The sequence below is a fragment of the Hyperolius riggenbachi genome, chromosome 10 (assembly GCF_040937935.1).
Source record: "Hyperolius riggenbachi isolate aHypRig1 chromosome 10, aHypRig1.pri, whole genome shotgun sequence".
Taxonomy (NCBI): domain Eukaryota; kingdom Metazoa; phylum Chordata; class Amphibia; order Anura; family Hyperoliidae; genus Hyperolius; species Hyperolius riggenbachi.
This window is the reverse complement of record NC_090655.1, coordinates 221,145,887-221,162,483: the sequence shown is the minus strand read 5'-3', so window position 1 is coordinate 221,162,483 and position 16,597 is coordinate 221,145,887. Positions and strand designations below refer to the sequence as shown.

Genomic DNA, 16,597 nt, shown 5'->3' with positions numbered 1-16,597 from the left:
AGAGAAACTTGATGTGGCAAAAACATCTGTAGTTAAACTTTTTTTCATAGTAGCATCATAATTTGTTCAAAAGCCTATGACTTATGTTCATAATGTTTACATTTAGTTCCGGTCTTTGCTGAACTTATTAGCCTTTTAATTTTATCTCCCACATAAGAGGCACATAAAGATTTATTGTCTGTCTCTGTTCTGTTTATTGTCTCTGTTCAACTCTTCAGTCTTTAGATCTCTGCAGCAGTGTTCTACTAACAGAGATAAGAGTTCTGCTGGTGATGTTCACTGTTGGTTCCTATGATTGCTGAACTTGACGTTAATTTTATCACCCTAGTTGGCCAAAAAAAATATCTAAAGCTGGCTATGCACACATCGATTTTGATTGCATCTTCCAGTAATCTATTGCTCATACATATCCAATCAATCAGCTTTTTAGCAATATTGTGCTGTTTATCAATCTCTGTGGTATGGGGGCAGGACAGGAGTGGTGGGGGATCGATGGTCTATAACTTTGATTTAATATTGATACAGTTCTGCTGATGCCTATCAGAATTAAACTTGCTGTGATAGAGGTTGATCACTAAACAATTGAATGGAATAATGATCATATGGCTAGACATATTGAGGCATTATTGACCTGTGTATGACTAGTGTGAATGAGGGAGCAAAACTGACTAATTTGGTCTTGCAGTGAATAAACTCGGATATTGCTATACGACGAGATCCTCACAACTCGAATGCCTGGTACACAACATGCAATTTCCCGTCAGATAGGTCAAATGGATTATTTCTGACAAATCTGATCGTGATCCGATTCTGATATCCGATCGTTTTTCTGATAAATTTTGTATAGAAGTGTTTGGAAAATGATAAGAAAAATGATTGGAAATCCATTCTGACTTTTCAGAAATAATTGATTCAACTCATCTATCTAATGGGAAATAGCATGGTGTGTACAAGACATTATGGCCCATACTCACGAGGGACTTTTGTCGCCTCAACACGCGGCGCGCGCGTGTTGCGGCGACAGGTCGCCCGTGAGTATGGGCCGTCGCACACGCGCGCACCCCGAACTGTCGCCCGCCGCTCATGTCGCCATGCGATTGAAACTTTCAATCGCATGGCGACAGTCGCCGCCGCACCTCCCCCGCAACTGTCGCTAGTCCGCGTGAGTACGCGGACTAGCGACAGCAACCTCCATTGTATCAAATGGAGCTTCCGGCGGGGGGAGGAGGAACGTCGGCGACAGCGTCCGCCTCGCCGCTGGTCCCTCTTCCGCGTGTGTACGCGGAGGGACCTGGCGAGAAGCTGTCGCCGACCTGTCGCCCACACGCTCACGTGTGCTGGCGACAGGCAACATTTGCAGCCCGTGAGTACGGGCCTTTACAGTCACATTTGCCACGTGGCAGGCTTAGGCAACAATAAAGAAGTACAAGGGGCCATCACATTTTCGGTGTAAACAATCATGAAGTTGATCTTAACCACTTAAGGACCAGGGGTGTTTTGCAGGATCTGTGCTGCGTGGGCTCTCCAGCCCGCAGCACAGATCAGGATTTAGCCAGGGCGATCAGACTTACCCCCTTTTTTCCCCACTAGGGGGATGTCCTGCTGGGGGGGTCTGATCGCCGCCGGCTTGCTGCGCTTTGCGGGGGGGCTCTTCAAAGCCCCCCTTCGCAGCGTTTTCGGCGTGCCCTGCCTTCCCATCCCTCCCTCTCCCTCCATGGGCTGCGCAGGACTGATATCCGTCCTGCGCATTGAAGGATAGGCTTCAGCCTATCATATGCCGGCGATCCCTGGCAAATCAGAGGCCGGGGATCGCCGATCTACGTCACGGCGCTGCTGCGCAGCAGCGCCGTATGATGTAAACAGCGGGGATTTCTTCCCTGCGTGTTTACATTTTGCCGGCGAGACGCGATCGGCAGCTCTCCGGCTGTTCACGGAGACACCCTCCGTGAACTGACATGGAAAGGCCGCTCGATAGAGCGGCCGTTTCCATGGGAAACCACTTAAGACCTGCCGACGCCTATGCGCATTAGCTGGTCTTTAAAGAGACACTGAAGCGAAAAAAAAAATATGATATAGTGAATTGGTTTTGTACTATGAATAATTACTAGAAGATTAGCAGCAAAGAAAATATTCTCATACTTTTATTTTCAGGTATATAGTGTTTTTTCTAACATTGCATCATTCTATAATATGTGCAGATTACACAACACTCAGCATTCAAAATGAGTCTTTTAGAGCAGTCTGTGAAGTAATGACCTCTCCTCTAGCAGAGGAAAAGTAAACAGTTCACTTACAGTTGAGATAATAAAAGTCAGATAACAGCCCTCTCCATGACTTATGCTGGGAATACACGGTTCGTTTTTGCCTTCGTTTAAACCTTCGATTCGTTCGGTAAACGAATCGAGTGTTGAAAACGTATGTGAAAATAGTCATAATCTCATTATAGTTTCGATTAATAGACCCCAAAAACGAACGACTAGTGATCGAACATGTTTGATATTATCTCTCTTTATCCATCTAATCGAGCCATTGGTAGGCTTGATGGCTGTTCAGATCGATTATATATTCGTTTATGCTAGTCCGTCCCTGTAAAAAGGGATTTTCGTTTCGTTTCTTTGCAGCCTTCGATCATTGGAAAAACGAAACCATCAGAATCGGAAAAAAAAACGAAACCGTGGGTGGTGATATTAACCGTATGACTGATTATTTCGGGATCGAAAAGGACAAAAGGCACAATCGAAACGAAGGTTTAAACGAAGGCAAAAACGAACCGTGTATTCCCAGCATAACTTAGTTGGAGAGCTTAATGGCTTGTTTGCATAGAGATAACAACTGGAGTTTCTCAACTCTTTCTGTACTGGAAACAATTAAGACTGATGTATCTGATCTTAATGTTTTATTTCTTAGCTGTACTACACATACAAATCATAATATCATCATTTTTTTTCCGCTTCAGTGTCTCTTTAAGAGAACCAGAGATCAATGAAAAAAAGATTTTATACGTACCTGGGGCTTCCATCAGCCCCATCAGCATGGATCGCTCCCACACCGCTGTCCTCCGCTGCCTCTATCCCCTGGTACCGGGTCCCATCTCTTCAGCCAGTCAGGGCAAGTTGACGCACGCACAGTGCACTCCGTACTGCGCAGACGCATGCGTAAAGCAGGCGCCGGCGAGATGGAGGGAGCCCCTGTGCATGCATACAACCAGCCGCGTCCTGCGGAAGTGACAGGACCCGGTACCGGCAATAGAGGCAGCGGAGGACAGCGCCGTGGGAGCGTTCCATGCTGATGGGGCTGGAGGAAGCCCCAGGTATGTATAACTTTTTTTCATTTTTCAAGTTCCTTCGTCTCTGGTTCCCTTTAAATCTGCCTCGCTGTCTTCACTTTTGTTGCCAGTGGCTTAGACGTTCAAGGACAACTGTAGCGAGAGGTATGTGGAGGCTGCCATATTTCTTTTCTTTTAAACAATACCAGTTTCCTGGCAGCCCTGCTGTTCTATTTGGCTGTAGTAGAGTTTGAATCGCACCAGAAACAAGCATGCAGCGAATGCCAGGTCTGACAATAATGTCACCTGATCTGCTGCATGCTTGTTCAGGGAGTGTGGCTAAATATATTCGAGGCAGAGGATCAACAGGATAGCCAGGAAACTGGTATTGCTTAAAAGTAAATAAATATGGCAGCCTCCACACACACTTCTCGCTACAGTTGTCCTTTAACCACTTAAGCCCGAAGGGTTGACATTTTTTTACATCCGAGCAACTTTCACCCCCCATTCATTTGCCAATAACTTTATCACTACTCATCACAATTAATTGATCTATATCTTGTTTTTTCCGCCACCAATTAGGCTTTCTGTGGGTGGTACATTTTGCTAAGAGCCACTTTACTGTAAATGCATTTTAACAGGAAGAATAAGAAAAAAATGGAAAAAATTCATTATTTCTCAGTTTTCAGCCATTATAGTTTTAAAATAATACATGCCTCCATAATTAAAACTCACGTATTGTATTTGCCCATATGCCCCGGGTATTTCACCGTTAAAATTATGTCCCTATCACAATGTATGGCGACAATATTTTATTTGGAAATAAAGGTGCATTTTTTCCGTTTTGCGTCCATCACTGTTTAGAAGCCCATAATTTATTAAATCATATTGATATACTCCTTTGACATGCATATTTAAAAAGTTCAGACCCTTAGGTAACTATTTATGTTTTTTTTTTTTATTATTGTAATTTTTTTTTTTTTTAATTTAAACTTGTATGTGGGTATTTTTTGGCGTGGGAGGTAAACAGGTTTTTTTTTAATATATTTATATGTTTAATTTGAATTATTTTTTTTTACAGGTGTAATTTGCTATTTGGCCACAAGATGGCCAGGATCAAAAAGTCCTGGGAGCGATCGATCTCGCTCCCAGGCAGAAGAAAGGAGCCCAGAGCTCAGAAAAGCCGCAGCATCTGAAGAGACGCTGTCGGCTTTTCTCCGGGGGGGTCCGATCAGCGAAAGGGATTTATAATCCCTTTCACTGATCGGTAATCTAGCGGCCAGCAGCGGGGGCGCGCACGGGGGGGCCCGCGGGAGCGCGCGCGACCCGCGGGAGTGCGCGCAGCCCAACTGGACGAGAAATCTCGTCCAGTTGGGCTTAAGTGGTTAATGGCTGCGTGTTGATGTTATTGCACAGCAAATAACCTTACACTGTTAGAAAAGCTGTACACTGACTGCTCTACAGAGTAAGTATCACAGCGTCATATCTTCAATTTTGTCTGTTCCATGAAAAGAGGAAATAGAATATTTACAAAAAAGTGAGCGGTGCACTCACTACTGTGAGATGCTGTATGCTGGGGAGACATCCTTTCAAGTGTGTGTGTGTGTGTGTGTGTGTGTGTGTGTGTGTGTGTGTGTGTGTGTGTGTGTGTGTGTGTGTCTAAATTTATTATTCTGCTTGGGGCCCTGCATGGTCTTAATCCGGCTCTGACTAGGGGGGGGGGTTTAAGACCGCGGTCCTCAAGTGGTTAAAGGAGCGTGAAAATAAAATACAAATTGTCAGTGCAAGCTATAATAAAATACCATAAATAAATATTTAAAGTGGACCCAAGCTCTTGCACAGTACACAATGAAAAGTCTAAAGGTGGCCATACATCTAGCGCTTCTGCGGCCCAATCGACTATACGATTCAATAATTTTATCGAATCGGATGAAAATCGGTGCCGCGACATGTCCAGCTAATCAACGATTCGGTTGAGTGTGATAAGGAGGTACAGAGATCCTATAGCTTAATCAATTATACTGCACGTTCTCACCTGACACCTCCATCACGGCATGTACCTGTATCATGTGGCACCAGGAGCCACAAAGTACAGCACTCACGGTAACAGAGTGACAGCGGAGGACTCCGGAAATCATTCCATGGGATAGATGAGCGTTTTGAGAGGGGGGAGGGGAATTGGACAGACATTTTACATGTAGACGGTGGCCAGGCAGGTGGCGAAGGCACAACGCCGATTCCTGATGGATTTCATGCTGAAATATATTGGGAATTAGCCTGCAGTGTATGGTCAGGTGACAGATCTCTCTCTGATCAGATGTCACTAATTGTATGGGCACCTCTATTCCACATAGAGTTGCTGAAAAAAATGCACTGCTGTGTAAAGATGACCAATGAGATGAAAATATTTCAGAATTTATGTAATTTTTTGATCATCCCTACTGCAGTGTGTTTGTTTATATAGCTGTCAGGAACCTGCCCCACGGCAAGCCTGCAGATACGGTTCCCGACTGCGGGTTTGACCAGATCGAGAGGGGAAGCAGCCTTATTCCAGCTACAACAAGGCTGTCGCCCCTCAAAGTACTTCTCACTGCCACCACTAGCGGTTGAAAGACACTTCAGCGATTCTCACTCTGCTGTCGAGTGATCTACACGCAGTCCACATTTTTGTATTCAGGTCAGCTTTGCGCTTTAGGCCGAATACGGGAACGCCACGCCGACACACAGTACAATCGTACAGTAGTACGGCACAATCAGGCACGGAACTTGTAATGCAAGTTACACTGCAGTCTCTTCTAGGCTATGAGCGTTAGCTTGGTACAGCAGAAGTCAAACTTATTAAATAATGATTTAATATTCCAGAAAAAAGTGGAACAATGCAGAAAATAATATATATAAGAGATTTACAAAAACAAAGTAAAAATCACAAAATAAAAGTTACAAACATACACACAAGGATATTTGCTTACCAAAATAAACAAGGATCAAGATAGAAGAACCTTGGACTTGGTTTTGTGGACGGACACAGATCTAATTGTATCAGGAGTCCACCTAGCTTCAGCTACCGTCAGGAGCGGACTGATTTTAGGTATCTGCCCCTGCCTTTTATGCTGGGAGATTTGCCTTGAGGCTGCAAGCCCATTTGGAAGGGGGGGGGGGGGGGGAACTAGTTTTAATTAAATTTCTACACATAATTTAATTCCCTGAATGTTCAGTTGCGTAATATGTTGGTGCTTTATAAATACAATAAATAATAATAATAATAATAATATCCTTTCTGTGATATGCAAACTTCACAGGTTTCCTGTTTTAGCTTTTGATCTTTGCAGTGATTTCCAATTTCCACAGGTAAAATGATATTTACATACATCAAAAGACTTTTTGAGTAAGGCTTCCAACTTCTTCAACATTCCAGCCGGCTGTCATATGTAAACTTCAAACGTTCCTGTGCCACCTTCCAACTGTCTAGTCTGGATTGTATTTTGGGCTTGTTTACATATACACAAAGTTCAAAGCAATGCAACCCCCCTGCAGGATGCAGGACAAAAGGCAGAAGCTGCCATGCAATTACCTGTACCCAGAGGAAGGCCCAGTGCACACCGAGCGGTTTTTGGAGCGATCCGCCTATAAAAACGCTTGTCTAATGTATTGCAATGGGATGGTGCACACCGGCGGTTTGCGGTTTTTGCCAAGCCGCAAACGCGCCTCCTGCTGCGCGTTTGCGGATTTCGGAAGCGTTTCGTCCTCAATGTAAAGTATAGGAAAAACGCAAACCGCTCTGAAAAACGCGACTTCAGAGCGGTTTGCCAGGCATTTTTGTTACAGTAGCTGTTCAGTAACAGCTTTTACTGTAACAATATGTGTAATCTGCTACACAAAAACACACCCAAAACCGCTAGGTATGTTTAGAAAACCTCTCTAAACATACCTAGAATCGCTCTGAAATCAGCTCCCAAAACCGCTAGCTTATTGAGGATCTGCTAGCGGTTTTGGTGTGCACTGGGCCGAACTGAATGCAAATGTAGTTTCACAGACAATCACATCTGAGACAGCAGATCAAAGGTGACTGGCTAGTGGCCTAATGAGCCATTTCCTTGCCCGAAGCTAGCAACTCAAAGTAACAGCTTCCTTCAGCCATACACATATGACATAATACACAGCAGACATAAAAACGGGAAAATATGGCTTCTGTATTATCCCAACATCATAACTAGCTGCGATATCATGACAATAGCCAGATCAATTTGTCTTATCTGTAGCTGTAAAACACGGCAGAGAAGCTCTGCCTGGAGAGAACTCATTTTCAGGCCTCCTCCCTCAGTTCCCCAAGATACTAAAATGCTTTCCTATCTGCACAGGAAAGCAGAGAGTTAAGGGGCCCATACACTCAGCCGATTTTCTGGCCGACCGATCGATCCCGATCGATCGATCGATCGATTGCAAATCGGTTGGCCAATCGACCGATCGACGGCCGATTTCGATCGATTTCGATGGATTTCCATCGAACTGGCAGGGTGGAAAATTTAGGTCGATCTGATGAGATTGCTTATCAGTTTGCATTGGCCTTAATGGAAATCTGATGGCAAAAAAATGCCAACAGATCGAATTTCAATAGATTTCAAACTGAAATCTATTGGAATTCTAGCCTGGTAAAAAATGTTCTAAAAACGCATCAGATAGATCATCAGATGCATTTCTTATCTATCTGCTGCCAATCTGACGAGTGTATGGGCACCTATAGGGCCCTTTTCCACCAGCGCGTTTGCGCTGGCTGAATCGCAAAAACGCAAACCGCTAGCGATTTTACAATCGCTACGGTTTGCTTTTTAACATAGGAATCGCGGTAGGTCATTTCCACTACCGCAATTCGTTTTTGTCAGGAACGCGAACGCGCGGCGGAGCGATATTTGCCGCGATTTTGCTATGCAGTGCATAGCATAGCAAAATCGTGGCGGCGAACGTCGGGGAATCGCCGGTAATTGCGATTCAGCAATCGCTAGCGTTCAGCGTGAACGCTAGCGATTGCAAGTGGAAAAGTGCCCTTACTCTGGTTTATTCACCTTCAAGGTCCAGTATATATATACACAACTCCAGACAAGCATATGCAAACACCGGCATTGTTTCAGTTTACATCTATTCCAGGACAGTTCAGGAAATATTCAATCACAACACATTGTAGCACTGGGGTGTCATTTCCCCCTCAGGCTGGACAACTGGTGTGGTATACCACACAGTGAGGTAGGGTAATCTCACATATCTCTACTACAGCAACAGATTACATCAAAAGGATATGTCCTGGTCTTTTAAGTGGTAATTGACATCTGCTTACAGCTCTGAGGTAATGAATGGATAAAAAGGCAGCAGACACTGAGGCTAGGAACACACATAGCAGAAGCCCTAGCATTGAGGACGCTAATGCCCCACATAAAAAAAAAAGGCATACGCGTTTTGAAACATGCGTTTTTAAAAATGCAGGTTTTGTTACATAATTATCAAAAACACACATAATGAAAGTCAATGGTATGTGTTTTTTATGCGTTTTTTTTTTAAAGGGTTTGTGATGCATTTACGCTTCCTGTTGTCTTCCTAATGATTTACATAAAACGCAATATAAAATGCATGGAAAATGCATGAGTTTTGTATATGTGAGCCGCAAACGCATAAAAATGCAAGCAAAACGCTTGAAAAACTCATTTGTGGGGAAAAAAATGCAATCGCAAACGCACCAAAAACTCACGCAAAAAACCTGACACACATGACAGAAAACTAGCCCTTTCACGCAAAGTCATGTGTGCTCCCAGCCTGAATTGTTTGAACTGAAGCATCTGTTGTGGCTAAAAGAAGCATGCTACTTTCTTGGGAAGAAATGATATATAATGATAAGGAAAGGAATAATCAAAAGTAATGTATAAAATAACGCTACAATAATGTATAACGTTACAGAGGCCAAAGTTTATTTAAAAAAAACAACAACAAAAAAACAGATATTAGAATAAAGCCTCTGGATCCTAATGAGGCTTCCCTTGCTGTCCATTGGTCCTCGTAGCTGTTTGTGGACCCTCCAGCTGATTGGGGTGCTCCTCTTCTAGTAAGAGCGCGGCCGTGCTGCAGCAGTACGAGTACGGCCGCCCTTGCACAGTAGCACAGAGCCGCTAGTGCATGAGGAGGAAACTCTGCCGGTAGTCTACTTTAGGGAACCCAGCAGGAAACCTCATAGGAAACAATTCTCCAATAACAGCACTCTCTATAAAACAGGGGTCTCAAACTCAATTTACCCGGGGGCCGCAGGAGGCAAAGTCAGGATGAGGCTGGGCCGCATAAGGGATTTCACAAAAACAGTCAATCGGCAGCTAGCACCCCCCCCCCCCCCCCCCGTCCCTTGCATTGATTTTTATTTCAAAATCAAATTCACACTGAAGCAAACTATTTTGCCTATTTTACCGTATAGTTCGCTTCAGTGCTCCTCTCTGTGAAGGAAGAGTGAGAGGGGCGGGCAGAGGCGGCAATGCGCTGCAATTGACGTCAGGAGGGGCAGAGCTGAAGCTGAAAGCTCTGCCCCTTCCAGGAAATGCCGGCGGATTGCCCCCCGGGCGATTTGGGGGTTCTGCAGCCCTCGTTTAGCAGCAGGGATGCGGCAGATTACTTGAGGGACCACAGAAGCGAACTATAAGGAAGCCTTTGCCAGCGCGGGCCACAAAATATTGTATCGAGGGCCGTGAGTTTGAGACCCCTGCTATAAAATGAAGCGTTGTGATTGGCTGAATAGTGTGGACGTAGTTTACTACAACCTATTGGAAACCTAGCAGTTCAAGAGGGTGCCGTCAACCGAATCACATTAGCTGATTTTCCCTATGAGGTTTCCCTCTGGGTCCCCTAAACTAGACTACCACTAAAACTCTTAATCCTTGTACAAATGCACAAGCACTGTTGCCTGGAAGGGATTGGGACTTGTGGGACTGCTGCCATGGAGGGTGCCTGACAGACTGGCATAGTGCTGAGTGGGGAGCGCAATGCTCTTGGCAAGCATTCGGGCGAGACAATCTAATAGGCTAATTACTGGCAGAGGCACCAAAGGAGGTTGAGGGCTGCTGTACACATGCTAAATTTTTGGCAAGGCGGCCCCAACTAGTCACCTCAGTTGAGGACCATCTAGCTTGGGTACAAGGTTTTAACCATAGCATTGTTGCCATAGTTGCACAGAAGTGCAATTTGATAGTGGTAGTTATGGAAATTCTGAGCTCAGCGCACATTGAGAGGGAAAAATAATTTATGAATTACATTCCAAAAACATTATCCAGCATCCATCTAGGTCTATCCCAATCTTATAACAAATGTAGGAAGTTACATTAGATTGTAAGCTCGCAAGGGCAGGGTCATCCTCCTAATGTTTACTGTCTTTGTAACAATATTTGTGCTGCTTGGAACTCTGCTGTATATTTGTTAGTTGTATCTATGTTCCCCTTGTCGTCTTATTGTGCTTTGTAAAGCGCCGCGGAATATGTTGGCGCTATATAAATAAAAAATAATAATAATAATAATAATACAAGTTTTAAATCAGGATGATACCATTCATTGGTTAACTCAAAGAACTTCATCTAAGTTAGCCAATAGATGGTATCATCCTCCCGATTCCAATCTTCTTGCTTTTACTGATGGCTAACACAGTACAATACTCAACTAGTATAAGAAATGTGGAATCTGCCTACAACAGCTAAGAAATGAAAACAAAGAGAAAAGTATCCAGGGACAAATGTTCAGAAGAGAGGGACTGTCCCTGGATATCCCAGACACTATGGGACCCTCTGCTCTTATTTCATGATCTGTCCTAAATGCAGATAGGAAAGCAATCTCACTACTAGGTAAAAACAATACAGTATAAAGCAATACTACCTCCCTATAACACAGCATTTTCAGCATAGCAATAATCCATTCATTCAGTAATAGAATATAATTCAGTGAATACACACCAGTCTGTCCAGATCTCAAGCAGCTCAAGCAATGATCAACTCAGCAGCACAACTCCTCCCCCACCTCATCCTGGCTGCTGGAGAATCAATTTTACACACAGGAAGTCACAAGTGTCTGCAGTGAGGGACAATAGAAGAACGGTGGAGGCCATGTTGTTGGAGTCCAGTCTCCCTTAAAGATTATATTTTTATAATGTTTTCATAAACTCTTTTACCAAACATAGTTCCTGTAAAAACAAAACAAAAACAAAGTTTATTTAAATGAGAACAAGATACAACCAAGTTGCCCTCAACAAAGATGGCGGCGGCCTCAGACGTCTCCTCAGCAACTGGGACGCTACGGCTGCTAGCGAGTAGCGAGGCGTACTGGGCCCTCTGCGCATGCGCAATGCGTCTTTCTGTGTTTCCCCAGAGCACTGCACAGCTCCCAGCATGCTCCGGGCGGGCTGGAGTTGTCACACAGGGCGAGTGGCGAAGAGCGGTGTGAGGGTAGAAGACACAGGTGAGCCCACACCACACCCCTCCTCACCTGCATGATTACAGGCCTGTGACTCTGTCACGTGACTTCCATTGTTCTGCAGTAAAGCTGGTGGCAGCCAGTGTGTACATTAGTACAGTATAGCTTCCCCAGACTGCTCTCAGAAAGCAATCTAACAGGGTGTTCAAATGGAACTAGTTGAAATGTTAGTTTAAAAACTTGGTCATGTGACCTGAAGCAGTTAGTTGAGGGAGTTAGCAGCAAGCAATGAGGGAAAGCAGTTTGTGAGTTGTCCAAACACCACCCCCTGTTCTATAGTCAACTGCATGAGTAAGCACCAGTCAGTCATTCCTGCAAATACAAAGCTTATCACCAAATTCTGCCTATGCTACCTAGAGACTCTTTGTTGCCAGCACTACAGCTGTGTAGCTTTTATTATCCATACTTGTCTAGCTTCCAGTTTGTTCCTACACCATCCTCAAGTCTTCCCCCCCCCCCCCCCCCCCCTTTCCATTGTGCCACTATTTGCAATTCTCGTTCAAGAGAATGAAAATCTCATTGTGATTGCTGCCAAAATGCTGTATGCAGCATGTTTGTGACGTAGTGAGAATAATTCCATAAGGATGCATTAGTCAAAGCACTTTGCTGATTGATGGCGATCAGCAAAGCACCCCAGTGTGAACCAGCCCTGAGACTAGGTTGGACTGGGTTGCACAATGGACACCAACAGAAAAACACACATTTCAAAGGTTCCTATGTTTTTTATGGTGGACTTGTATGTCCGGAACAGCAAGATGCAAATTACCAATATTGCATGACTTGGGACATGGCATCTACTGATGGCCTACTGTATGTGTGGTTCCTAATAGAATGTAACTGTCTAATCTCTGCACTCAGGAATTGCTGGATGATGATGTTGAGGAGTTCTGCCAAGATGTGAAAATGGAGACTTGTCAGCCAGTGATCCCTGCAGGTAAGGCCTGCCTGTCATTTTGATGGGAAAAAAATTGGACCCTTTGAATAAAGCACGTGTTTGGTGAAAGTGTCATTGTTACCCTTAGTAGGATTTTGGAATTCTGACAGTGTAAAATGATATTCAGGATTGCAAACAGTGCTCTTACAACTGAACTGAAGATTTGCATAAAATAAACAGTTTCACTTATTTGGGGCTTCCCCAAGCCCCCAGCAGCCGTCCTGTCCCGTACCGATCCTGTTCCTTCCTTCTCCCGCCAGCTAGTTTCATTACCGTCAACTTGTAAGCTGATGGCAACTGCACCTGTGCACCCCGGGCCATGTGTATCATTCTTCGCGTTACCGTCCTGCAGTGGATCTTCACTTCCGCTTTAAGTGTAATGATGCTGAGTAGGAAGACAGAAAAAAGCGCACACTGAATGGAAGGGGCTTGGCCCAATAGGAGAGCTCTCGCCTGACTGCGAAGGCTGGAAGAATCCTTATGGGTCTTTCAGCTGCTTTATCAACCATATCTTCTGTGCTTGATAAAGCAGGGGTACTCCCCTGTGAAACGCGTCTGTTTATACAAATGCTTGCACATTATCTTAATTAGAGGTTAGGGTCCCTTCCAATAGGTTGACTTCACCATGGTGGAGGGGTCTTGTACGGAATATTTTGCATGCAAATTGTTTTGGAAGCTAACATCCTCCATTATTGTAACATTGTAACATCTGCCATTGATGCAAGGGGTGCAGTCTGCCTATAAGAGGCTCTGCACACCTAAGCTGGTAGTCATTCAGATGCAGCCCATTTTCGGATGTGCTGCCATTTCTCTCTGCTGTGTACATACTCTAATGCCGGGCATACACGGCACGTTTTATGCGCCGGATAGAGCCAGCGGCTCGATGCTGGCGCATCCCCGCTCGTCCGGGCGGATCGATTGCCGCTCGTCCCCGCCGGCGGTCCTTATCAGCCGCTCGATTCCCTGCCATTGTCCGCCGGCGGGAATTGAGCGGGCGCGTGTCGAGCGGCATGATCGGGCCAGCTGAATATTATCAGCTGGCCGGATCAGCTGGTTGATACACGGTACAGAAACGTACCATGTATCCCCATCATTACCCCACACACAGCCAGGTGTCCCAGCTCGTGCTGGCCGATTGCATCCTCACACACATACAGAGCGGTTCTCCTCCAACATGTGTTTGTTCCACATGGTGCACCCAAAAGAACCCTGTGGAATCTATCACAAGACAAGTCCCCGACATAAGAGGGACACAAGCGAAAACAAGTGGAAAACCCATGAGGGTTCCCCCAGCCTTCAAAATCAGGTGAGACCTCTCCACTTTTGACTCCATTCACGGTGTGTGCTCTCTCTTTTTTCTGTCTTCCTACTCAGCATCATTGCACTTAGAGCATCGTTTGCAATCTTAATTTATTTTTAAACAGCTGGTACTTGCTTGTTAAAAAAATGTATACATTTTGTGTGTATGTTTCTGTAGATGAAGCCACAAACCCTCCAGAGACTGCTAGTCCTTGGAATCAGAAGGAAGATCAGCTGAAAGAAAAACAGGAAGACTGTGATAGCCATGAAGAAGATGAGGAGGATCAGCTGAAAGAAGAAGAGGAAGACTGTGATAGCCATGTAGAAGATGAGGAGGATCAGCTGAAAAAACAAGAAGAAGACTATGATAGTTCCGTAGAAGATGAGAAAGATCAGCTGAAAGAAGAAGAGGAAGCCTATGATAGTTCTGCAGAAGATGATGAGGATCAGCTGAAAGAAGAAGAGGAAGACTATGATAGTCCTGTAGAAGATGAGGTGAGTAATAAGACAAGACAAAGAACATTTATATCATTCGACTAATAAACTATCAACCAGAGTGCCTTCATGTGCTTAAATACTTTTATTTATAGCCTGCAAAATATATTGTTACAAAACATGGCTCACACTACTTCTAAAATTCTAAAACCAAATGTGAGCTTCCAATGGTAACATCCCACTATCCCTATGATGGTATATTACCGTATTGATCACCCAGCCTTAGCCTATGCAAATCAATCGGGTTACCCAATCATATTTGGACAAGTGTGGGCTTTCCACCCGGCGCACACCACAAGGGCCTCCTCACTCACACACTAATAACAGTGCACTGTTGCTTTAAGACGAGACTTCTTTCCACAGTGGACCAGTCCTTCTCTTTCCTGTAATTTTCATCAACCTGTCTAGCTAGCAGACAATGGGGATATAGCCACAGATGACAACTTCAATCACTTTCCTTCCTTATTTCCATATTTCCACAAGACAGTTTTCTCCTCAATTCAGATTTCCATACACAGGCCAGAAAAAGATCACAATCCACTACTGCTCATACAGCTATGCAGTGTCTATGACATCTTCCATTGCACTGTATATTTCAGTGTGCGGTAGTTTTACAAGTGCTGGTGTTTTACTCACAACCTTCCTGCAGCTTCTGCGTCTTACAGAGGGAGCTGTGCTCAGGGCTTTTTCCATCAGCAGATGCCCGATGCTAAAGTCGCATCACCTCCTACGCTGCCTGCTCCGGTCTTCCACCTTCTCACATGCGGGGGTTCATGATTCGGCCCGGCATCCCGGGTAGTGAGCGCTCACGTGCGCCCGCCTAGTCCCGCCCACTGATGCATTTCGCCCCGCCCACAGGTCTTTCTCAAAGGTTATGGGGTTGGCTCTTACTGCAGCATTGCCTCCTTATGGAGGCCATCATCATCGGCTTCCTGGCTCCTCCCTGCTCACGATCCACCATCTTTGATTCAGTCATCTGAGGGCAAAAGATGCTGATATATTTTCCTCTATTTATCGAATCCTTTACTTTAAAAACAGCATATTACACAGGTTGTCTTTATTCTTCACTATATCCCCATTCTCATTTCAGGAAATATACCATATTTAAATCTGAGTTCAATCCGCCTGGTATTCTTGTCCCCAGACGATAGATTCATGCCGCTTCGATTTTATATAAATAGTTTTCAATATCTCGTCCTCTATGAGACAATTTCTGCTTTATAATCCCCTTGAAACGTAGCCTTGTAGGGTCTCTATTATGGTAGCGAGCAAAGTGTGTCCCCAACGGACTCTCCTTTTCAGCTCACTCAATATTTTTCACATGCTCCCCAATACGGGTGCCCAAACGTCGTTTTGTTTTTCTGATATACAATAAATTGCACAGACATTTAATACAATACACAACTCTTTCTGAATTACAATTTATATTGTCCCTGAACTCAAAGGACCTAGTACTTTTTGCATTAGTGAATGTTTTCATTCTCTCCACTAGGCTACACACATTACAATCTCCACAGCTAAACATTCCAAATTTTTCGGGAAATTTATTTAGCCACGTTTCCTTCTCTTTACTCACAAAATCAGATCTCACCAATTTGTTCTTTAGACTAGGGGCTTTTCTGGCTGTCATATATGGTCTTTCACCAACCAGATTTCTTATTCTTTTATCTAGTAAAATGCCCCAGTGTTTTTGTAACACCCTCTGTAAGGGATACCATTGGGCCCCATAGGCCATAACAAATCTGATGGGATCCTTCCCGTTAGGCCTACCCCTACTTTTTTTTGTGTGGTGATCGACCCTTTCTTAGCTCCTCCCTTTTTGTCTCAATCATTTTTTGAAATTCCTGTTCCACCAATTCTTCTGGATAACCTCTCTCCATCAATCTTTCACTCAATTCCCGACCTTCCCTAACAAAATCCTCATCCCGGTTACAATTTATTTTATGTCTGTAAAACTGTCCCCTCGGGACAGCTCTTTTTTGTGATTCCATATTATGACTGGAATAGTGTAAAAATGTGTTCCCTGCAGTGGGTTTTTAGTAGGTAGAAGTTATCAGTCTCTTCCCTTCTTTCTGAATTTTAAATCCAAGAAAGACAGTTCCCTTTCACTCCACTCATAG

General features: G+C 44.4%; 1 protein-coding gene across 1 annotated transcript in view; it reads left to right on the top strand.

Moving 5' to 3' along the window:
* The first annotated feature begins 11,630 nt into the window (after nt 1-11,630).
* LOC137534545 (zinc finger protein 271-like) overlaps nt 11,631-16,597 on the top strand; it is a 43,578-nt gene continuing 38,611 nt past the window's right edge. Inside the window, exons 1-3 of the mRNA XM_068256088.1 lie at nt 11,631-11,734; nt 12,608-12,683; nt 14,161-14,477. Of these exons, the coding sequence (XP_068112189.1) occupies nt 12,653-12,683; nt 14,161-14,477 (348 nt within the window). The 5' untranslated portion in view covers nt 11,631-11,734; nt 12,608-12,652. The remainder of the gene's footprint in view (nt 11,735-12,607; nt 12,684-14,160; nt 14,478-16,597) is intronic.